Source organism: Artibeus jamaicensis, unplaced genomic scaffold (genome assembly GCF_021234435.1).
Source record: "Artibeus jamaicensis isolate MK-2021 breed Jamaican fruit bat unplaced genomic scaffold, CSHL_Jam_final scaffold_3272, whole genome shotgun sequence".
In the NCBI taxonomy this organism is placed as follows: domain Eukaryota; kingdom Metazoa; phylum Chordata; class Mammalia; order Chiroptera; family Phyllostomidae; genus Artibeus; species Artibeus jamaicensis.
The window spans coordinates 940,845-963,729 of record NW_026522039.1 but is presented as its reverse complement, the minus strand read 5'-3'; the positions used below and the strand labels follow the sequence as shown (position 1 = coordinate 963,729).

The 22,885-nt window shown below is 50.0% G+C and overlaps 1 protein-coding gene across 3 annotated transcripts; it reads left to right on the top strand.

Annotated features, from left to right (window-relative positions):
• Positions 1 to 3,049: 3,049 nt before the first annotated feature.
• On the top strand, positions 3,050 to 22,216 carry SH3BP5L (SH3 binding domain protein 5 like). Of its 3 annotated transcripts, none has more exons than XM_037166430.2 (7): positions 3,050 to 3,284; positions 3,540 to 4,126; positions 9,578 to 9,640; positions 9,780 to 9,908; positions 11,839 to 12,000; positions 13,484 to 13,657; positions 14,144 to 22,216. In XM_037166430.2, the coding sequence occupies exons 2-7, from the start codon at positions 3,944 to 3,946 to the stop codon at positions 14,582 to 14,584; spliced, it is 1,152 nt and encodes a 383-aa protein (XP_037022325.2). In that variant the 5' UTR covers positions 3,050 to 3,284; positions 3,540 to 3,943; the 3' UTR covers positions 14,585 to 22,216. The 3 variants fall into 3 exon arrangements, with proteins under 3 accessions (XP_037022325.2, XP_053513027.1, XP_037022334.2); XM_053657052.1 differs by having other exon boundaries at positions 3,082 to 3,139; XM_037166439.2 differs by lacking the exon at positions 3,050 to 3,284 and adding an exon at positions 3,291 to 3,436.
• The last annotated feature ends 669 nt before the right edge of the window (positions 22,217 to 22,885 follow it).

The following is a 22,885-nucleotide window of genomic DNA, read 5'->3' as shown; positions in this document are numbered from 1 at the left end:
CCGGTCAGGTTGAAGAATTCGTGGTTATCAGACTTCCTAAAAGTTCAATTTTCTGTGTGCTGGCTGTGTTTTCTGTTGCTAATATTTTGTTGTCTCTAAACTTGGTTGTGTGAGAAAGCACGGCATCTCCACCTATGCCTCCATCTTGGTGGAAGTCTAGGTGAAACTTTTTAACCCCTGAGTTCTCCTACCATTTCCCCCAGTTGTTTTTTAATGACCTTATTTCTGTAGGATTAGTTTACAAGCTAAAATGACATAAGATACAAAAACTACACAATTTTGGAAGAATGGCCAGCTTTGGCCTCAGAGCTTGTCCCCTCTAAAACACCCAAAGAATAATAAACTTGCCACCCTCTGCCAGGCTGGCTGGATCCAAGGTTGTGCCCAGAGTTCCTTACCATCCAAAATACTGCCTGTTGGGAAATACAGGCAGCAGCAGCGTGATCATCCAGACATCCTCAAGAAAAGAGAGCCTGAGAGAACCAACCCCTCCAAGAGTCCAAGTCCTTCTTTTACTTCAAATCTTCTCACCCATAATTCCATGTGCTCTGGAGGCATGCAGCTTCTCAACCAATCCCATCCTAGACTGTTTATCATTGCCTCAGGTAACCTTCTCCTATGGCCCCTCCCTACTTTCCCCAGTGATCTGATCAAATCTCTCTGTATCAAAACTGTTGAGTGGGTCAAGAAATCAATAGACTAGATCTCTAGCAACATTCAAAATGTAGTACAGAAAATATTAATATGATTTGCATATAATCTGATTTAAGATATTTTCCTGAAACATTCATGCATATATTTATAAACATATATGTATACTGGGTTGCAAGGTAAAACATATTTCTGGGTTGTGGTCCAATTAGCCTGAATAGCACTGATTTCAAAAATGAGCAGCACAGACTATAAGCTACATGCGAATGTCCTTTTTCTCATTACCTTAAATCCTGGCACATAGTAGTCTCTCAGTGAAGACATACTGCATGAAGGAATGAATCAATACCCCAGAGAAGTAAGAGAAAACCCAGAAAAAGGGTGACTTAGGACCTAAACATGCAGGAGAAACAAGAAACCATCCAGGGTCAGATGTCAGTGATTTGGCAATGTTCAGAGCACAGATGAGCTTGTTTGTACAATTGCTGTGTATTGGCACGAGTGGAAGCCAGACTGCAGATGTAAATGGGAGGCAAGGAAGTAGAGCTGAGACAAATGACAATGGAGATTGAGAGAAATCTGTTTTGTACTGAAGATGTGAAAGTTCAACATGTGTTGGGAAGAGATTATAGGAAAGGCATGCCCTAGAACTGTGCTGTCAAATGATGGAATCACTAGCTACCTGTGGCTGTTTAGATTAGAATTACATTAAAAGACAGTTCCTTAACAATACCACCTCCATTTCAAGTGCTCAATGGCTACACACCGCCAGTGACAACCACATTGTACAGATCTGACACCAAACATTTCCATCATTCCAGAAAGGTCCACTGGGGAGTGAGGCCTAGAAAAGAGCTTTCATTCACCACCTCTATGCAGGCCTCAAACAAGCAGTGCACAGCGGCCAACCTCCTCTTACTCGAAATTTCCAAACCTAGACATGATGGCTGGGCACTTGGTCTCCATGAGGGAAGGTCAATCCTGGGAGAGGCCAGTGCACACATCAAGGACGCTACTACTTCAGGACATGATTATGGCAGTCGGGGCATTACAGGTCTTCAGCACGTTTCCAACAAATGTAGCAAAGACCTATGACAACTAAAAGTCACGATTGCACAAGGAAAAGAGCTGTAGGACAAGAAACAAATGTGATGAATGTTGGGACAGTGGGGGGGATTTGGGCCAGGGAACACAGGTGGGTAAAATGCAGTCACTACAGTTTTACAAAATTAAAGTGATTGCTAGAAAAGAAATAAAAAAACTATTTGATTTGTATATGTAACTCTCATGGTTTTTGTAGGCACCTGAATAATAAAAAGGAGAATGACAGAACACTGAAGCGTTTATTATGAACGTCTGTCCACTTGAGACAGTCCCGCTGACCCACAGCGGTGAGCAGCATCACTCTTGGAAGTTAAAAAATAAAGTTTATAATTTTGTGGGAAAATCTCTTTGCACTCACTTTCAAAGGAATATTTGGCTCTGATTGTTAAAACATTTTTTTTTTCACGTGGAGACTAAGAAGTGAGGGAAGACGGAGGGGTCCTTGGTAACGCAGCCTTCAACACCGAGGGCGAACCTTGGCCCCATCTCAAGAATTCAGGCCTTTGGCAGAAACACCACGTTCTCTCAGCCTCGCCTGGCGACACCTGCCAGTGGCGACTAGGTCGCAGTGCTCAGGTCCTTTACCTGACTCACAGGTCTTACAACAAACTCCTGGTGGCGGGCTTTTGAGCGCCGAGAGCGCGGAGTCCCACCGGGCAGATTTCTGGTTAGTGGTCGCGGGTAGCCGCGACCCCAGCGACACGACGTTCCGGGTAACAGGGACAGGGTTCCGGGCTGGGCCACTAGCGCTCGAAGGCGAGATTTAACCCTTGGAACCGTGTGTCAGACAATGTTATGTTAGGGCACCGCTGACTTTACTGAAGTGAGGACAAACACTTGTGGAGAACTATACTCAACCCCAACAGCAGAGCCCGCGAGTCGAAGGACGCGAGTGACGAAAGCCCACCAGCTCACTTCCGGGGCCGCTCCTGACTTCAGGGTCGAGGCCGGAAGTTTCTTCCTCCTCCCAGAGCTCGGGGCCGTAAAGCAAGATGGCAACACTCTCTCAGAAGGAGTCGTTCAGCCTTTGTCCTATGTATAGCACTTCTGTACCCACCAGGCTCTCTATATTTCCATCTCCCTTCCTGGATTCCTCAGAAAAGCTCACTCATATTACAACCTCACTCAGCTGTAGTGGAGTACGGCTTACAACGTAAGGTGGCGACCTGAGCCCTGCCGGACACCATTTTGTGGGGAAACTGAAGGCTGGGCGGGGCGAGCGTCAAGGAATCCAGGAGAAGCCGGCTGGAAGGAGGGCGTGGGCGGGGGTGGCGGAGGGCGTCGTAACTACGTGGTGTATTTCCGCTTCCTCTGGTTCCGTCGTTTGGGGTTGGACAGGGTTGTTGCGGAGGGCGGAGAAAGGTTGTTTGGAACTCCGTGCACGGTAAGGTAAACTGAGGCGAGCTGTGTGCGGGGATCTCTTCACCTGGCTGTACAGGAGAGCTGGAGACAGCATTTCTGGACTCGAGAAGGCGTGTAGGGTTGGAGATAAGAAGCTCGGAGATTTCTCAAGTTGGCGAGACTAGGAGGTGGGGCAGGGCTGGTGAATGGGAGGTGAATCGTGGGTGCTGCGAGTTGCCGACGGGTGTGCGGGAGAGTGAGCCCGGGCCCGCTGGAGGGCGGGCGGGAGCGGCTGGGACGCGGACTCGGACCTCGGGTCTTCGAGGACTGAGGAGTTAAGGTGGGCGCCAGTCGTACTACGGGGGTGTGGGAGAACGAGAGTGGGTCCTTAATGCCCGACGTTCTGAGGTTGAGTATAGCCTTGACCTTTGTTTCCCTTGCAGTTCCCCAGACACCTATCCGCGGCCTCTGCTCGGGCCCAGCACTGTGTCCACCTGCCACCTCTGCCCCGAGGCGCCTGCCTCCGGCCTCCCGAATGGTGCGCCTCCTCGCAGGCCTCGGCCCAGGATCCAGGCCTCCTCTGCCCCTGGCCTCGGAGCAGCAGCTCCCCGTGCCTGGGAGAAAACAACTTTTGCACAGACTAGGCTATAGCGCTAGGCACCCTGCTGACGACAGGAATCTCCACCTTTAACTCAGTTGCGAGTTCTTCCTGTGCCCCCTTTACAAACAGTCTTTGAGAAGAGAAACCTTTCTTGCCACCCAGAGCCCAGGAAACCCCAAGCTGGGGCCCTGGCCCCAGCATGTTAGTCCTCTCTTGTGCATAGGGCTGTGCCCTCTCCCCATTGGCATGGCTGAACTCAGGCAGATTCCAGGGGGCCGGGAGACCCCTCAGGGGGAGTTGCGGCCAGAGGTTGTGGAGGATGAAATCCCTCGGAGCCCAGTCGCGGAGGAGCCCCGAGGAGAGGGAAGCAACAGCAGTGAGTCCAAGTTTTCCCCCGGGGAGGAGGAAGAGCTGGATCCTCGAATACAGGTGAGACTGAAGGGGGAGAGAGAAGGGTGCCACCTTTCCTAGAGAGCTGGCAGATGGGTGCACTGGGGCAGGAAAGGAAAACAGTCTTGTCAACAAATCATGGCAGTGCAGTGTGACAAGTACTAAAAGATCAGTCTGTGTTGGGTATGCTAAGACATGCCAGTTCAAGTGCCTGCTGTAGTTACTGAAGCCTCACTGGAGAAAGGGAAGGGACAAATTGGTGGCAGATATAGGAGGCACGCTTCAGGTCAATGCAGAGGAGAACCATTGTTTCCAAATAAGCAGAGGGCCAGTCAGCTCATATGTGGTGTGACTGGAATGTGAGAGGAGGTAACTTTGAGGTTGGGAGAGGATCTCACCTTATCACTGCCTCCCAGGGGTATTCACATCTGTAGAGGGTGAGACCTTTCATGTGTTGTAGAGGTGGCATGAGGTTTAGGCCTGTGAAAAAATCCTGTGTGTGTCAGCTGTGTCAGTCCTCAGTGACACAGATGCCCAGCTTTAAGGATGCTGCTGCTGTCCAGTGCCTTGGAGCACTTGCAGGCTATTTGGTTGGTCAGGTCTTTGGGAAGGAAACCTGTAGTAATGGGTAAGGATGGAGAAGGGTGGGCACCAGGTGGAGGAGATGCTTGGCCAATGGAGGCTGGATTGGAGTGATTCCAGGCAGTGGCTGGGAAGGACTAGCCTGGGAAGCTGCTTGGGCAGGTGAAGGCCAGCATGTTTCTGTGTTTGGGCCTGACCCTGCCCTTAACTTCATAGCAGCTTCACAATTTCTGATGTGCTGGTAACTCACACCTGTAGGTGAGTAACACATTCGGAGGCTTGCAGTCCTAGGCTTCTCTGTCCAGAACCTTTAGTAGATTACTTTCGTGTATTTAGAAGAAATCAGAGCTGGTCCTACAATCCTTCCTGCCATCTTGGTGGGGTTCCTGGGATGCATGTGAAGCAGCGGAGAGTTGGTGACATTCCTGTTGTGTCCCACAGGCATTGCATTGAACTCAGCTCAATTTCTCCTGCTCGTTCCACAGATTATCCTCCACTGAGGAAACAAGTTGTAGTGAAAAAAGCCTTAGGCTGAGACTGAAGCAAACTCCTGCCCGATGATTTGTGATTTTCATGCAAGTTACATAACCTCTGTGAGCCTCAGTTTCTTTATCTGTAAAGTAAGGGGTGTTCTCACTGATTTGTACAACTCCTTCCCACCCTGCTCTGACACTCCTATGAATCTTATGGTTTCATAAATTCTTTAGTTTGTCTCTTGATGACAGTTTGCAGGTAGCTCTGGGAAAGAGACCCCTGTACACATTGGGGAGGAGGGCCATATGGTGTGCTGCATGCTCCTTGCGGTGTTCCTGGCACTGCTCCCAAGGAGAATCCAGCAGCTTCTTCCCTCAGTCCTTCCTGCTCCTGTAATGCTCAGTGTCCACACAGAGTCACTCCGATGCTTCAGTCTTCAATCACATAGCCACTAAATGCAAGTGGTTACTTAAGTAAAATCAATTAAAATGAAATAAAAATTAAAGATGCTGTTCCCCAGATGCTGTTGGCAAAGTAGAATTAGGCCATTCTGTCATGGGTAGTTCCATTGGATGAGCTTTGTGAGGTTTGGAGTACACTGGGCATACTGATATCCTCAAGCCTCCAGTGAGCCCACTGTGACTTGCTGAAGTGGGGTGTGTGTTGTGGAGTATGTAGGAAGGAAGGGTGTCCTTGCACAGGCCTCCCTCATTGGTGCCCTCAGCCCAACCAGTGTTCTGGCCTCAGTGAGAATTCAGCTCTTGTTGCCATGTGGGAGAGGCAGGCTGCTGTGAGGGCACCCTTCATGGAGTAGGTAGCTGGCATTCAGCCCTTCTGGAGTTGGGCTCTTCCGGATATAGATGACAGTGGGGCATGTGTCTTTTCAGGTCCTTTTTCTGCTGATAGTGCACAGGCTGTGTTCTCCTGATAATGTGTTTTAGTGCATTAAGTGGATTCTTGGTGCATTCAGTGGGTCTTTACCCACAGATCCATCAAAACCCACCAGGGAGCTCTAAGAGCACCCGTTTGAGCTGTGACGGGACGTGTGCATCCTCTTGGCCTGGGTGGGCGCGAAGTGATTCTAACATGCAGCCTGGGCAAGGCCACTGGGCCAGGAGCGTCTGAAGACAGAGATCCTGTTCAGATGTTTTCTGGAACTTCAGGTGAGGCTCTTTCTGATGTGGGGACTGGGGTTTCTTGGAAGGCAGGCAGCCCGCCCATGGCCCAGTTGTCTGATAGGATCTTCTGCAAGTCAAAGGTAGCCAGCTGGAGTCCACTGGCTCTATCTTCCCCAGGTCTTGACCTCAGCCTAGTTCTCTGAGGCCTCCAAGCTCGTCTTGTGCTCTGTGAGACAAGGAGGGTTCCAGAGGAGGAGGGTGGTGCCGGGAATCTCCTCCTCAGTAACTTTCTTAGCCTCTTTGTGATAAGTGCACTCGTTTCTATGGTGAGTGAGTACATTCACTCAGATGCTGCTTCCCAGACTATTAAGGGTGACTTTGCAGCCTCTGCCTCTTCATCTGAAATGTTGATTTGGCTCACAGACAGCTTTATTTCTCTTATTTCCAAGATATGGGCCCAGTGTCAACCCTGCCCCACCCTCTGACCATGGCTTAGTGTGTTAATGGCAGCAGAAGCATGTTGGCAGTTTGAGTGGCCTGGCATCCTGGAAATGCACCATGTGTCCTTCAGTAAGGTCACCCTTCCTGCTGGCTACAGGCTCATTGATGGGCAATATTTGCTGACTTAGACCTCATTTTCCTGGAGTTCTGTGTCAGCAGCTGTCAGGAGTCCCTAGCAGGGCAGACCATACAAAACAGGTTACCAGCTGCCCAAATGGTGCAGCCTGGCAGCCTCCACCTCTCTGTAGCCCTCTAGAAAGAGCTTTGTGACTGACTGAAGGGCAGGCCTCATTCAACATAGGACTTTTAATTTCTGGAGCTGCTGTGCCAGTGCTAATTCCCACCCTTCACCACTAGCTAAAGCCTTGTGCATCCTTTCTTTATCTCCATTGGGGATGGCTTCCATAGGGCCATCCTCTCTGATGATCTTGTCAGGGACTGGGAGCACATTGGGCCAGGGAACCGAGTGAGAGGTAGAGGTAGTCTGGACCTTGGTCTGCCTATGGGAACAGTGCAGAGTGGCCTGCACCCCACTCCTCTTATTCTGCCCCCAAATCAATGCTTGTTGTTCTCCTGAGGCTTGTCCTTTACTATCAGCCATGGCTTTCTGAGGTTATGATGTTCCTGTTTTCTCTGAGGTGTCCATCCAGGAACATCCTAGGAGGGTAGTCACAGTAGCAGGAAAGCTTGGTCAAAGGGTAAGTTCAGGGTCCAGCCCCAGCTCTGTCACTGATGGCTGGATGCTCACCTCATTGTTTCTTGTCTGTCAAGAGAATGAGCTGAGAAAGGGAAGATGCTGGTGGGACTGCTGGCAGGGTGGCACCTCTTGTCCTAGATTCCAAAACTGCTGTGAGCTGGGCCCACGGGGAGAGGAGACCTCTCACCCTAATAGGAATTGCCTCCTCTGAGGGCCTACTAGGGTGCTTCCATCAGCGCTGGGTTGGTGTCTTTATAGGGAAGGCAGTGAAACTGGGAGCTGTGTGGTGGCTGGGTGCTCCCTCTGTTCCAGACTGCCATGTTTTCTTGTGGATACTAGATTGTATGATTGAGCAGGTGGCCATGTGCACCGCTTTCTAGATCAGATTGCCCAGTATGGAAGCCAAGTGCCACTGGCCGGGCTGAGATGTGTGCCGAGGGTCAAAATGCCTGTGGATATTTCAAAGGCATAGCCTAAAAAAGAACGTAAAATGTGTTAATAATTTATTTTGGCAACATAATTGAAATTACAATTTCTTGGGCATATATGGTTAAATGAAAAGTGTTACAGTTTCATCTGTTTGGTTTCCTTTTTTTTCTTTTAATGTACACATGAGGCTGCCATTTTATTTTCGTTGGGCAGCTCTGTTCCATCCAGTGTGAAACAATCTTGGAGGCAGGCTGAGAGTGCTTTCATATCTTTGTTTTTGGTTCTGTTGTTTGTCTGTCTTTGTGTTCTTCCTTTACTATAATTAGGACATGTGACTTGATTTCCTAGATTCTTACTTATAGACTCAAATCTCAGGGTTTGAGGAGGGGTATAGAAATAAAAAGACTAAGGGGTATCATACACTGGGTTGCTGGAAGAGCCAAATGAGGCATATGGGAGCTGGTGGTGGCATTGTGACTCCTGGCCAGATGCAGGCCATGGCTGGGCATGGGCAGCAGGCAGACACAGATGAGTCGGGCTGGCTGCTGCAGGGCTCCTGCAGGGACTCAGCTGAGCACCAGACATCACCTGGGACACTGCTCCTCCTCAGAAATGTCCTTGGCTTTTTGGGCTCCAGGAAACTGGCTGAGAAAGGTCAGGGTGGAAACTTGGGGCCAACACTTGTACCTGCTCTTTGTTCTAGCTTGTCCTGGGTCCATTATGTCTGGTGATGTCTTCCTGAGGCTCTTCTTTTCTCCCCCAGGATCTACTGGATGGGAACCTGGGGTTATTGTCACCCTACTCTTGAGCAGGCCTCAAGGCCTCTTGAATCATGCATTCTTCCCTAATCTGATCTCAGTTGTCCATCAGGCCCTTATAATTCTGCATCCTGCATTTCCCTGGACCTGTCTTTTCTTCCTCCAGCTGGAGTACTGCTGACAGTTGCTACCATTGTCTCCCTGGGCTCTCCACTCATTTCTCATATGCTCAGATAAGCCAGGTCACACGGGGCTCTGAGAGGTGCCCCTCCCCTGTGCCCCAGCCTTGCTGGCTTCTCACCTGAGCACCTGCCTCCTGGCACCTGCCCGTCACTGGTATTTCCTGTACATCCATCAAGGTCCAGTCTGGGGGCAAGTACTCTGGGTATTCTGCCCTGGCGTTGTGCTGCCCAGGTAGGTGACTCTGCTGTCCCCACCACCTAACAGGCCCACTCCTCCATGGCTCCTCATGCCATGAGGGTTTCTTGCTTACTTGCTGGGTCACGAGCCGTCACCTTCTGAGCCCTGTATTCTCAAATCTTATGTGCTGAGGTGTGTAAGTGTACAGTAAATGCATGTTGAGTGAGTGGCTCAGGGAAGAGAGTGTGAGCACTGAGGAGACTTCTGGCTGGAGGTCAAGGAAGAGGTGGTGTGGTCTCAGGGAGAGCTAACAGGCTGCCGCCAGATTGCTGTGTGCATGAGTATTTCATTCTCCAAACCTTGATTTCCTCACCTTTAAAGTGGGGGTTTTACTGCATGACACAGGTAACTCGCGAGATGACTGGAGACTGTGTGTTAGTGTCGGACACAGAGGAGCAGTGCTCTTCTGCATTCTACCTTTCCTTACTTGGGTGGACTCTTCCTCTATGCATGCACCTATCCCCCGAACCTGGCCCACTGGAGTCTCTAACTCTGCCCTTGTCTGTGGCAGGAAGAGCTGGAGCACCTGAACCAGGCCAGCGAGGAGATCAACCAGGTGGAGCTGCAGCTGGATGTGAGTGTTCTGCCCCAGGTTTCTTCATGGGTCTCCCTCCCTTTTCAGCACAGTGGCAGGAAAAGGGGAGATATGGGAAATGAGGGATTGGGATCTGCACACAATGTGCCCTCTGCCCACACATTTGTCCCTTTGCCAGGAGGCCAGGACCACCTATCGGAGGATCCTTCAGGAGTCAGCGAGGAAGCTCAACACTCAGGGCTCCCACTTAGGGAGCTGCATTGAGAAGGCTCGACCCTATTATGAGGCTCGGCGGCTGGCTAAGGAGGTATAGACCCCTGACCCTTGCTTTGGAAGTGCTGTGTGCTGAGCCTGGGCAAGGATTCTTCTTCTGTACAGAGTGGGAGACAGATCACCTTTTCTCTTTGCTTTTCTCTTCCTTCTCTTCCCTTTGGTTCATATCTCTTTTTTTTCTTACCCTCCCCTTCTTTACCCTTCCTCCTCCCTTTTCTTTATACAAATAATGTGGATTCACCATTAGAAAACTGTAATAGTAAAACAAGAGAAAGAGAAGAAAACAAAAATTACCCCAGATTCTATTGTGTACATATTTTATGATCTTTGTGCCTGGAATTTGTTTTGGTCATGTATGGTGAGATGACAGAGACAATGGCAGTTCCTGAGAGCAGGGGTCCTGCGACATCATGCACAGCCACATGAAGAAGCACCTGGGTTGGTCAGGAGTCTGAAAGCATAAGGAGAAAGCTTGGCCCAGGCCCTTTTATGTGATTTTCATGGGAAGAAATGGGTAAGGCAGGGTAGGCCACTCTAGCCAAACTTAGGGTGGGATGGTTTGAGTCATGGGGTTGGGCTCTGAGTTGTGGGAGTGGGCCCTAGCTGTTTTGTACATGGCTCTGGGTGATTCAGAACAGGCAGTATTGGCTGGTATGTGAGAATCAGATACAGGAAGTGGTGGGTGTTGGGTTGGCTGGTTTGAATGTGAAAGGTGTGCTCACAGGGTAGTTTATCTCAGGAATTAGTTAGCACTGGGAGGGCCAGCACAGCCCCTGCCGAGTCAAAGCATTATAAAATACAGAAAGTACAAGACATGATTAATATAGTACAGATAACCCATTGAAATTATTGTATAAACTATGTCAAAGTGGTATTACACAATATATGCTACATTTTTTAGTTTATTATTATTTTAATCTTTACCTGAGGACATGCTTATTTATTTTCGAGAGAGAAGAGAGGGGGAGAGAAACATCTTTTGGTTGCCTGTCACATGTGCCCTGACTAAGGACTAAACCTGTGACCTAGCCATGTACTCTGACCAGGAATCAAACCCCTGTTCAGCATTTCAGTTTATGGAACAGTCCTCCAACCAGTTGATGCTGCCAGGGCTGTATGCTGCCTTTTAAAAAAATATATTTTCTTTAAAATTTTTTAAGTTTTAGACAAGAGGGGAAGGGAAAGAGAAAGAGAGGGAGAGAAGTATCAATGTGTGGTTGCCTCTCATGCTCCCCCTACTGGGGACCTGGCCTGCAATCCAGGCATGTGCCCTCACTGGGAATTGAAACAGCGACCCTTTGGTTCTCAGACTGTTGCTCAATCCACTGAGCCACACCAGCAAGGGTTGTATGCTGTTTTTGTTTTCTCTTTTACTTATTGACATAGTCCCATGTCAGTAAATACTCATTCATTGATGCCTTTTTAAGGGCTACTGAATATTTCCTTTCATAAGATGTACTATATTTATATAACCAGTTCCTTGGAACTGAACTTAGGTTTGTGTCCAGTATTTTGTGTGGTAAGCGAAGCTGGGATGACTGCCTCTGACTGCTAGTCTGATTATTTCTCTTACCTTACGTGCTTGACTAGAGTTGATGGTTTGAGGCATACTTTCTTTCTGTGAGACTTGGTCCACATTACTAATCCCATTGCAACTAACATGGGGTGAACATTTTTTTGTTCTCCGTCCAGCAGAAGGCCATCAGCCCCTGAGACTGCTGGGTCTCACTTGCTCATGCTCCACTGGCAGCATCATGATTTCCCATCTTCTCTCAGGCCATACCCTTAAACATACTCTTTGTAGAATGTTGCTTCCTTCGTTAACATTTATTCTCATCCTAGAGTGAAAAGTGAAGCCGACATTGCAGCGGGCCTTCCTCCTCTTGTCCTCACCCAGGATAGGTCTCCATGGTCCATGGGGAGGCCCTCCAGGGCTCCCTATTCTGACGACCCTCTCCCCCCAGGCCCAGCAGGAGACACAGAAGGCAGCCTTGCGGTACGAGCGGGCTGTGAGCATGCACAACGCTGCCCGGGAGATGGTATTTGTGGCTGAGCAGGGAGTCATGGCTGACAAGAACCGTCTGGACCCTACGTGGCAGGAGATGCTCAACCACGCCACCTGCAAGGTGAGCCAGGCTGTCGAAACAAGTCCCTTCCCCTATTTTCCTTGCTTCTTTTGCTGCCTCTTTATCTCACACCCACTCTACTCCTTTTTCTCTATTTTCCACTCTAGCCTTTCCTCAGCTTTAACTCTGATTCTGGCACATCTGTTCCTTGCTCTGTCCTGCTTGGCTTCCAGTGCTTTTCATGTACATGTCCTCTGGACTCAGACTCTCTGGCATCTTCTGAACATTTCCCTCCAGGTTTGGGACTAACCCAAACAGTCCAACCCTGCTGGATGCTCTGCAGTCAGCATGCACATTTTATTATGTTCTGCCATGATTCCTTCTGTCTTCAGAATATTCTCCCTTTCTTGCTTTTAAGCTCTGCCACTGTAACTTGATATTTGAAGTGTAATTTGTGTATCATTTCCAAGTCACTTGAGGGGCCTGGGGAGTAGGAGGATTCCTGGCATCAGCTTTAGTCTGCCACTTTCACTGTGTAAAGAGCAAGTGTCTCAGTCCATTCAAGCTAAGAAAACAAAATAATATATAGCAAATGTCTTAAACATTTGTTTTAAACAGGAAGTGTTTATTTCTCATAGCTGTGGAGGCTAGGAAGTACAACATCAAAACACAGGCAAATTTGATGCCTGGTGAGTGTCCCCTTTCTGGTTTCTAGACAGCTGGCCATTTTTTCATTGTATCCTCACATGTTGGAAGGGGTGAGGGAGCTCTCCAGAGCCTTTTTATCAGGGCACTAATCCCACCCATGAGCTAATCACCTCTCAGAGGGCTGCCTACAACAATGTCAACATGGCAGTTAGGATTCCAACATGTGAGCTTTGAGGGGGGCACATTTAGTCTAGAGAGCAAATGTGAGCTTCTGAGGGGTGGTCATGTCTCAGGTTCTCTGAGGCTCCTTAGTCCAGGCCCCCACATTGCATAGAGCAGGAGCTCACACAGAGGAGTGCAGCACTGGGGAGGGCCTTTTGAGCTGTGAGTGGCAGGGCTTGATAGGACTCTAGTGTGTGTCTGCCCAGGGTGTGGCTGGGTTGGCCCCCGATCCTGGTGGACAAGGTGGCAGGAACCCTTACCTGCTCCCTGTTGGGTCATGAAAACCCAGAGAACCCAGTGAACTGTGGATCCCCTCACTGGGGCTCCTCTGGTTTCCCCCAGCTCCCACCCCTGGTACTGAGGGCTCCCTGAGGATGATGACTGTGGCAGATGTGCCCAGACAGACATTCCCAATAGGTTCACAAGTTGTCCAGAGGGCCCACCACCCTCCTGGGAGCAGAAAAACCAAGTGGCAGTAGTGCTGGTAACAATGGCAGGTGCAAGGACCCACTATTCTGTGGGTTTCAGGATCCATGCCCTTTCAGCCTCTGCAGACAGTGGGGGTTTCCCCCGAGGAAATGTTTGGAGTGGCAGCCTAGTGGAGGGCTGATGACACGGTCAGGAGCATGTCCCCCAGCTCAGTGACGTTTGTCATCTGCCCTGCCTGGGCCAGGTGAACGAGGCGGAGGAGGAGCGGCTTCGTGGAGAGCGGGAGCACCAGCGGGTGACACAGCTGTGCCAGCAGGCTGAGGCTCGGGTGCAAGCCCTGCAGAAGACCCTCCGGCGGGCCATTGGCAAGAGCCGCCCCTACTTTGAGCTCAAGGCCCAGTTCAGCCAGATCCTGGAGGTAGCTGTGGGGAGGGAGGGACAGGCAGGGGGATGCAGACATAGAAAGTGAGGGCAGCAGGGCAGTGTGTGGTCTGCCTCTGCGCCATTGCCAGGCCAGCTAGATGAGACAGGTGGTGGCTGGGGAGTCCGTTAAGGAGCATGGGTTGGGGTTGGGGACAGATGCTGGCTGAGAATGGAGTTGTAGGGAGGTAAGGGAGAAAAAGTGAGAATTGGGAAACCAGGAAGGATGAGGAAGAGGAGCTGGCTAGATAGAGAAAGAGGACCATAAGAAGAGAAGAGTGGTGGGTGGGGATGAGGGCCTGGGTGGAAGATGCTGTTGGGCTTACGTTCCAGCAGGGCCTGGTTTGGATGGGTGTGGCGGGGGGGGGAGCAGGAGCAGATGGGGAGGGGCTGCCCAGTGGGGCTGAGAGAAGTGGCAGCTCCCATCTGTGGAGCATTGCCTACTGAGTTATGTCACTCAGCTCCTCCTTCCCTTCCTCCTTAGGAGCACAAAGCTAAGGTGACAGAGCTGGAGCAGCAGGTTGCTCAGGCCAAGACCCGCTACTCTGTGGCCCTGCGCAACTTGGAGCAGATCAGTGAACAGATTCATGCACGACGCAGGGGCCTGCCCCCACACCCACCAGGTCCCCGGCGGTCTTCCCCTGTGGGCGCTGAGGCTAGGCCAGAGGAGGATGGAGACAGCGGGATCATTGAGGGGGCTGAGGGTGGAGCCCCAGAAGAGGGCTGCAGCCTGGGGCCTGCTCCTGCCCGGGATTCGGACACGCTGAGCCTGCTGAGTCTGCGTACAGTGGCCTCGGACCTACAAAAGTGTGACTCCGTGGAACACCTTCGGGGCCTCTCGGACCACGCCAGTCTAGATGGCCAGGGGCTGGGTCCCCAGAGCAGGGGCCATGGGGGCCGCCACCAGCGCAGCATCAGTCTGTAGCCAATGCTCAGGGTGGCTGTGTCCCTTACCACTGCTGGCCTGTGCAGGGCCACATGGGCTCCCAACTCCTGTGCTGGGGGTCTTGCTTCCCCTGGAGAGGCTGGGTTGGCTGTGACTGAGTCCTCTTGTCATTTGTACCCCGCCTCCTCCCCGCCCTCCCAGGTGTTGCCTTACTCATCATCAGAAGGCTTATCTCTGGTCCTCACAGTCTGTCCATGCCCTTTGCTGGCCTCTGACATTTATTCTCCTGCCTGGCTTTTTCCTTCAGGTAATTTGGTCTGGGAAGCACAGGGAAGCCCATCACAGAAGGTAGGACCTGAATCCAGCATCTCAAAGCCCCCCAGCTTGAGTGGATGGACAGGCATTCCTCCTACCTTTCTGTCTCCTGAGGGGCCCTAGGGATGTGGCAGAGCCCTCCTGGCAGCCCTGCCCCTATGTTCTGTCTCAGTTGACCTGTGTGTGATTTGTAAGATGCATTGTGAGGCTGTGTGCCTTTGGAAGACACAACCTCTGTCCCTTCAGTGCTCCATTCTCATGACCTGATCCACTTTGTTCTGGGTGCCCCAGAGCAAGACTTGAAGGGTGCTGCTGTCAGGAAAGGTGAAACCTGACCCCAGTGTCAACATGGGACCATGGGCTCCCATGTGCTTTGCTTTCCCAGCAGGACTGGACCCTCAACATTGCTAAGGTGCTAGTGGGTCTCTGCTAGGGTCCCTGTTGGGAGTAGAGAGGTAATGAGGTCCTGATGTGGAGTGAGGTTTACTTTAAAGGATGCTGAGCTGGATCTTGGCCTCCTGCAGGATGGAGTTAGGAATTTGGTGCTCTTCCCCCAACCAAACCATACTACTTGAAGGTCCCTGGGGAATGCCCAAGAGTGGCAGCTGCCCTTGGTGTTGAGAGAGGACTCACCCTTCACAGGGAACAACTCCAGGTGTCTGGTAGTGCTCTCAGCCTGTGTGGGGGCAGGGCGGGGAAGCTGCACTGAGCCTGGGGGCCTTGGAGGGACTGGTGGTTCCTGTCCCAGGCTAGGAGGGCTGGGCTGGCGTGCTGCTGTGAGCAGAGCAGTTGGCCTGCACATGGACACTGTCTCCCTGTTCCAGGGTCCATGCAGGATGGTCACGATGACAACCTCTGGGTTCGAGGTAGTCATAGCTGTGTATGTGTGTGCATGTGCCAGTATGGGGGGAAATGTCCCTGATTTTATTTAAATAAAATAGTTTATGTAACAGTAATGTTTACCTCTCCTACCACAGAAAGGAGCATAGAGAGAGGGGAATAGCAGGGTGATGAGGGTCTCTTTTAGTGGAGTGGTCAGGGAAGGCCCCAGGGAGATAGAGAAGAGTTGGATCTTTGATCTAGCCAGGCCAAGGGGAGAAGGGAAGGCTTCTGGCTTCTGGAGTGAGCCCACAGGGGAGGCTTCAGAAGGGGAGGCTTCTGGCTGGAGTAAGCCCACAGGGGAAGCTTCCCACCCTGCCTGCTGGGTGGGGACAGGTATGTAGGGTGGAGTGGTGTGGACTTGCTGGCTGCTTATTATCCACATGAGTGCTACTCCTAGATGTGAGTGAGTATGAAGAAAGGGTTACAGGATTTAGTAAATACACAGGTTGTCTGGCTAGCTCTGAATTTCATATAGTGAATGATTTCTTGTCCACTGAACTGTTAGGTCATACTTAGTTATTTTTGTTCTATCTGAAATCACATTCTAACATATAAAGGGTGACTCCAAAGTGCAGGCTTGCTCTGTTGTGGGGCAAGAAGCGTTTGAGTGCCTTCTGACCCCAGCCTGTGAATTATCCAGTGGCATCAAGTGGAGAAGGACGGAGAACTTCAGGAGCATGAGGTACATGAAGGCTTCTGGCTGAGCCCCATCAGGGCTGCACCTGCATACTCAGGTAGCTGAGGGTTGGGGTTGGCCAAAGGAATGGAGAAGGTGCTGCTGGGAGAGTGGGAGACCCACTGGAAACTTGGTGGGAAATGAGGTCTGAAGACCCTGTAGGGGATGGCAAAGGACAGGAGGGCAGAGCAGTGACTGGTGACCTCGATGGGACGTTAGTAGCCAATGTTTATGGAACGTATACTTGCACCCTTTGACAGGTACTGTCCAGGTGTGAGGCTGCCTTTACTGAGAAGGGAAGTGTGGTAAGGTGGATGGGTGCCGTGGTGTTCCATTTATCCCTAGAAAAGCTCTATGAATGCATGGCCTGTGTCCTTGGGCAGCTGAGCTTTCTAAGATGATACCCAGCTCATCCTTTTCTCCCTAGTCCCTGGCAGCGCACACCTGTAAGGCTCCTGGTGTAAAGGGACCCAGGAAAGAAGGACTGGCTGTGGCTGCCTGTTTCTTGCAAAATCACCTGCCACATGAGACCAGGAAAGTTAAAGCTGATGACGCTTCCTAGTGGAATAAAATGACCACAGTGCAAGTGCCCCCATAGGATCCTGACAGCAGAGGCCAGCACCAGCCCAGGGCATGTCCTGTGCCAGGTATGTACATTGACTCATTGTACCCCCACTGTGGGGTGGGTGGCACGACAGCTGCCTTTGCCAGACGAGAAACAGGCACAGCGGGAGTGCCCAGTCTATCCCAACTTGTAGAAGGAGATGGAGGCAGTTGGGTTCTTAAGAATCCAAACTAGAGCCCTTGAGTTAAGGACTTCACAATACCCAGAGGTGACACAACAGAGGCAGTGGGTGGAGTCACCTCTTAGGAAGTTTGGCTGGAAATCCTGGAATGGTCAAGGAATTTTGTTAAAGAGAGTGAAGCAGTCAGGTTGTGGGCGATGTGGAGCCTCGTGTACCCCATTCCTATACCATGTCCCATGTCTCAAGGAGTGGTAACAGTGCTTCTGAACCATGCCTTCAAGTGAGCAGCTGGGCCTCAGTCTCTCCACCACCTAGCAGTACACACCTGGTACCTAATAGATGCCCAGTGACTATGCTTTTGTGCCCCCCACATGCTCCCAGTCTGATGTACACCAGGTCACCTGCAGTTAGGTGGGGGTTTTCCAATGTCTCTTTGCTTAAGGGTCATCACTTGTACAATGAGAAGGTCCAGTGTATGAGCCTGATACAGGCCAGTGAGTGCCTGCCACTCCTGTGGCAGGTTTCCAAACACACTTCAAGGTGTGTTTGGAAAGGGTGGGCTCCTGGCATGTCACACCCCTCACTGTCTGCAGGGGGCAGCAGCAGCAGCATGTGTCTGGATCTGTCCTGCAAGGTTCCTTCTGAGAAGTACTGGGTGTGTGGTGGGCAAGCGCTGGGTGGTGTGCCAGTTTAGCCCATCTGGCCCCACTCAGGCCTCCTGCAGTTCTGCCTGTCCTTATTCTGCACAGGGCAAAAGTGAGCTGGGCCGGTTGTACAGGGCAGTGTCATTTAGGACCAGATGTTCTGTGGCTCTTGCCCCTATCCTCTTCCTCAACCCACCTTTCTCATCTGCCTTAGGGTTCTTGTCCTTGCCCCTTTCTCAGCCTCCCTCCACATTGGCCTCCTACACAATCATTCTCCACCTGGCCCCCTTCCTGAACTGCAGCCTCCACACTGCTCCCTCCCAGAACTGTCAGAACCAGGGATCATTTCACTGGCTGGCAAATGGATGAGTGCAGTTTATTAAGAGATAACCTGGATCCTTCTTAATACAAAACACTGGTAGGGCTTGTTAGGGGCACTAATAAGTGTGTGGGGTGTCCAGGTGAGGGGTGAGGGACACAGATGTATGCAGGTAGCAGGTGCATGCAAGGCAGTACAGATTGACTAGAGACGGCTGCAGTGAAGGAAGGCTTTAAGCAGGGTACTCACCACTTTAAAGCTTTGACCCAGCCACTGGGTATAGGCTGGACAGGTTCTGGCAGGAGGTCCTTTGCCCCTAAGTCTTCCTGACTGTAGGTCTCGCTCTTCTGATGGATGTCCTGAGCACCTCCAGGCAGGGCCTGTGACTTGCTGGCTTTGGTGTTCTCAGGGTCGGGCACATGACACTGACCCTCAATCATCTGTCCACTAACTTGCTCATTCCTATGTTACTCAACGCAAGTTTCCCCTGCTTAACTTATTAGACTTCTGCCTGTGATTTGAGGTCTGGCATGTCTGGCTCTTTAGCTAAGGGAGGGAGAAAGGGAGAGAAACAATGTGTGGTTGCCTATCACATACCCCCCTACTGGGGACCTGTCCCACAACCCAGACATGAGCCCTGACTGGGAACTCAACCAGCAACCCTTTAGTTCACTAGCACTCAATCCACTGAACCACACCAGCCAGGGCTCATGTAGACTTTTGACCAAAGGCCTTGCTTCTGGTTCCCCAGTTCTCCAGCCAGGTCTGCATTAATGTGTCCACCATCCCCAAGTTCCCTAAGGCCCTTTGCCTTACTACAGGATTGGTCCAATGCTACTGTGGTATCATCCCTGACTCTGTACTTGCTCAACCCTTACATGTTACAAGAGACATAATAATGAGGCCATATGTCATATTTGGTCTAAACTGGGACACTTCAGTGTGCAAGGGGCAGATGTAACTCAGGAGTGAAAAGCACTGACCACATTTTCCAGAGAGGGCTATCATTGGTCAGCCTGTACCACTAGGGGCTGTGTACCCATGAGTGACCTATTCAGCCCTCTGGCCTTGGTGTTCCAGTCTGCAAAAAGGTGGCCGCACCGGGCAGATGGCCTCTCAGGTTTTCCAAAGCACTAAGAGGACATGGGCAGTGGAGAGTGTTTGCCTTTGAGGAGTTTGGTGGCAATATGAACTGGTGGATGTGTTTTTAGAGTGGTCTTGGGAACAGAGCATGAGAACTCCAAGTCCAGGGTTGGTTGGGACTCAGCCAGAGGCAGTGGACACCTGCTTTGGGTGTGAGCTGATGACCATCTGTCCCATCAAGGGTCCTGCAGTGCCAGGGGTTTGCTTCTTCCTATAGAAGGCAGGTGGTGGTCACCATGCCTGGCATAAATCAGCTGATTTGTCCATCAACATAATTGGTGTGGGGGGGTAGTCAACATGAGTTTCTTTCCCATTTAGAGCAGAGGAACATTTGGATCTAGGATTAAATGTAGATCAGGGTGGTGGAGTATGGCAAGAAAAGACAAACTTCTTTCTCAGCTGCTTCCTCTCTGGGTCCTCTCCACTCCACACACAGCAGAACAGCATATCAACCACATAGGGTCCTTGTCCAGAGGGGAGGCAGGGATTCTTACAGGGGACTGGGGGAGGAGTGGGGGAATAATAGAAGCTTCTGGCAGGGGGCTCCTGGAGCTGTGCAGGCTCTCAAGGGCTGCCACTGTTCAGGGGAGAACAAGAGGCCCTCGCTTTATGTCACCTCTCTCTTTTCTTCTGACTTCAGTGTTGCTGCTGTGGTTTAAGCCCCCCATTCTCCTTGGAGAGAGGCCAGGGACCCAGCTGCCCCTGTTCTCCTATTAGGCTTCCTTTCAGCTGCCTGTTACCCAAACTCCACTTCCATGTTGGACAGGCTTCCCAAAGCTTCTTATCCCCAAATTTTCTTCTCCCTCAGACAGTTATATTTAGCAGAAGGGACTGTGGCAACTCAGCTGGAAAGGACTTGTCAATGATAAGAAAGGGTGCAGTGCCTTAGGGTGGTCTTCCTTGCAGGGAAGCTATGTCTCTATGGCACCAACAAAAACAAATTTAAGATTTAGAAAATAATTGCAACCAGGTATTTAGCTCTCCTGCTACCTTGAATATGCTGTTTACTTTTTCTGAATTTAATTAGTTAAAAAATATGTTAAACTAAATCAATATAATTATACACACATACATACATACATACATACCTTTAAAGACATCCAGAGAATGAAAGGCAAATCCATCTGGAACCATAAATGGAGAGGGATGAGAGGAAACAATGCAACTAGAGAAACCATAAGAACTGAAGAAAGTAAAAGAACTGGAGAAGAGAGGTGAAGCTAGTGCACTCACATGCCGGGAGGAGCCTCAGAGTCAAGTGAAAGCACACCTAGGTGACTAAGGCAGCAGTAGAATGGTGCTCCTGTTACCATACAGGGGTCTGGCCCAGAGTGGGGCTGCCTAGGGCCAGCAATAATGTGTGGGTTCTTGACTTTGTATAGGAAAGACTTCACAATATGGGTCCAGGTGACTATGAGGATATGTTTAATAAAGTTGGGGACAATAAGACAAGGAAGGGCTTAGCATAGAGGAAGCAACAGTAGAGACTTGGCTGCCTTAGCCCACTGGGAACTCAGAGGAAAGGGGGTCTTGGGACAGATTCAGGGGATTGGTCTAGGCCAAGCTGTTCTGCCCATTGCTCCCCTGATTGCAAGTCTTGGGGTTCTTTAGAATTTAGGAGAGGCATGCCTGTGGGGAAGCAAGCAGGGAAGAAGGGAAAGGGAACTGTTTCCCAGAGGAGTGTGTGTGTTCTCGGCCCTTTGTCTTGAGGCTCTATCTCGCTCTTGCAGGCGGGAATCTCAGGAGAGGGTGTCTGCAGGATATTCATCAGTTCTGCAGTTGTGCCCTGTCAGGAAGAGTACTGGCCTCCACTTATGAGTCAGTGACAGGACGGGCCATTAGTTATTGCAGTTGGTTCTGGCATTACCCACCTGGTTTTGCTGCTTTTCTGCTCCTGGAGCTAAAATACAACTGAGGCCTAGATTTACTCCAGGGCAGTGAATCTTTGTACATGAATGTATATTCCTCGGCCATTGTGTTCAGCCATCTGTCTGTTTTCCTACTCAACTTGCCAAGGAATTTTCCTAGCTTGTTACTATCCTGTTTCACTTAGAGGTAGGTGCCCAGACACTCACTGAGCCCAGGTCAGATTTATAGTCCTTATCTTATCTTATCTCAAGGTTCCTAGGTATGGGCTCTTCCTGAATCTGCCTACAGTCTGCACCCATCTGCTAGCCTAAAGTTCATGGCTCAGATATCAGGAAAATCACTGATAAATTTGTTTCAGACATGCTCCACCTTCCACTGGCTCCAACAGTGTTTGATATCTCATAATCAGAAACCAGATGTTATGAGTGAACTAGAGACATAGGCAGGACCCATGAGAGACACAGGGAACAGTTGAACTTCTTCCTGAAAGTAATCATTCTATGGCCTGAGGTAGCAGAGGACCCAGGGAGCTGTGCCAAGGCCCTCTGTACAGCTCTGCACCATTAATTCCATGAGGATTTGTCTGCCTGGAACCCAGCTGAACCCGAACCAGGCCAGTTTAATCAAAACAGTACTATTTTCTTGAGGACTTGTGGGTTCTGAGAATTTTGTTTCTTTGTGGGATATGATCTTTCAGTTATGAACATGAACATCTCACAGTGAAATGAGAACACATGAATGTCTGTCTCTCACCTGCCCTTCATCATTCTGTTACTCTGACCTAGATATAAATATCACTGCAACTTATTTGAAAAGCACATTCTCAGGTCCCACCCACTCCAGAGGTACTGGGTCAGGAACTTACCGTGCAGCTGGGGGGTGGCACCTAGTCTGTTCATGGGCTGTCTAGACGATCCTTGGTGGTCACTGGAGTTTGTGAACAGCCATAATCGGGAATATGGCAAACACATAGCTGCATTGGATGCCTAAGACTGATCACTTCATTTATCTTTTCTAAAATATATTGAGTTAATATATTTTAGATCAATCTAAAATCAATAAAATATATTAATTGATTATGCTGTTATAATTGTTTCAATTTTCCTTCTTTGCCCCACTTTGCCAAGTATTTCCCTTCCCTCCAGCCGTCTCCCCCTTAGTTCATGTCCATGGGTCATGCATATAAAGTTGTTTGGCTTCTCCATTTCCTTTACTATTCTTAACCTCCCCCTGTCTATTTTGTACATACCATATATGTTTCTTAATCTTTGCATATTTCCCCCAATTCACCCCCTTTCCCCTCCAAGCTGATAACCCTTCAAGTGATACCCATATCTATGATTGATTCTGTTTCTGTTCTAGTTGTTTCCTTAGCTTGTTTTTTCAGATTCAGTGGTTGATACTTGTGAATTTGTTGCCATTTTAGTGTTCATAGTTTTGATCTTTTCCTTAAATAAGTCCCTCCCTTTAACATTTCATGTAATGAAATGTTACATGGATGTAACATTTGGTGATGATGAACTCCTCTAACTTGACCTTATCTGAGAAGCATTTTATCTGCCCTTCCATTCTAAATGATAGCTTTGTTGGATAGAGTAATCTTAGTTGTAGTTTCTTGCTTTTCATCACTTTGGATATATTTTTCCAGTCCCTTCTTGCTGCAAGTTTTCTTTTGAGAAATCAGCTGATAGTCTTATGGGAACTCCTTTGCAGGTACCTCTCTGATTTTCTCTTTTTGCTTTTAAG

What these genes read in the sequence shown, in the direction of transcription:
- SH3BP5L (XM_037166430.2), top strand. Translation starts at nt 3,944, where the DNA reads ATGGCTGAACTCAGGCAGATTCCAGGGGGCCGGGAGACCCCTCAGGGG. An exon ending in AGCTGGATCCTCGAATACAG is followed by an intron (nt 4,127 to 9,577) that starts GTGAGACTGAAG and finishes TGTCTGTGGCAG; the next exon opens with GAAGAGCTGGAGCACCTGAA. An exon ending in AGTTCAGCCAGATCCTGGAG is followed by an intron (nt 13,658 to 14,143) that starts GTAGCTGTGGGG and finishes CTTCCTCCTTAG; the next exon opens with GAGCACAAAGCTAAGGTGAC.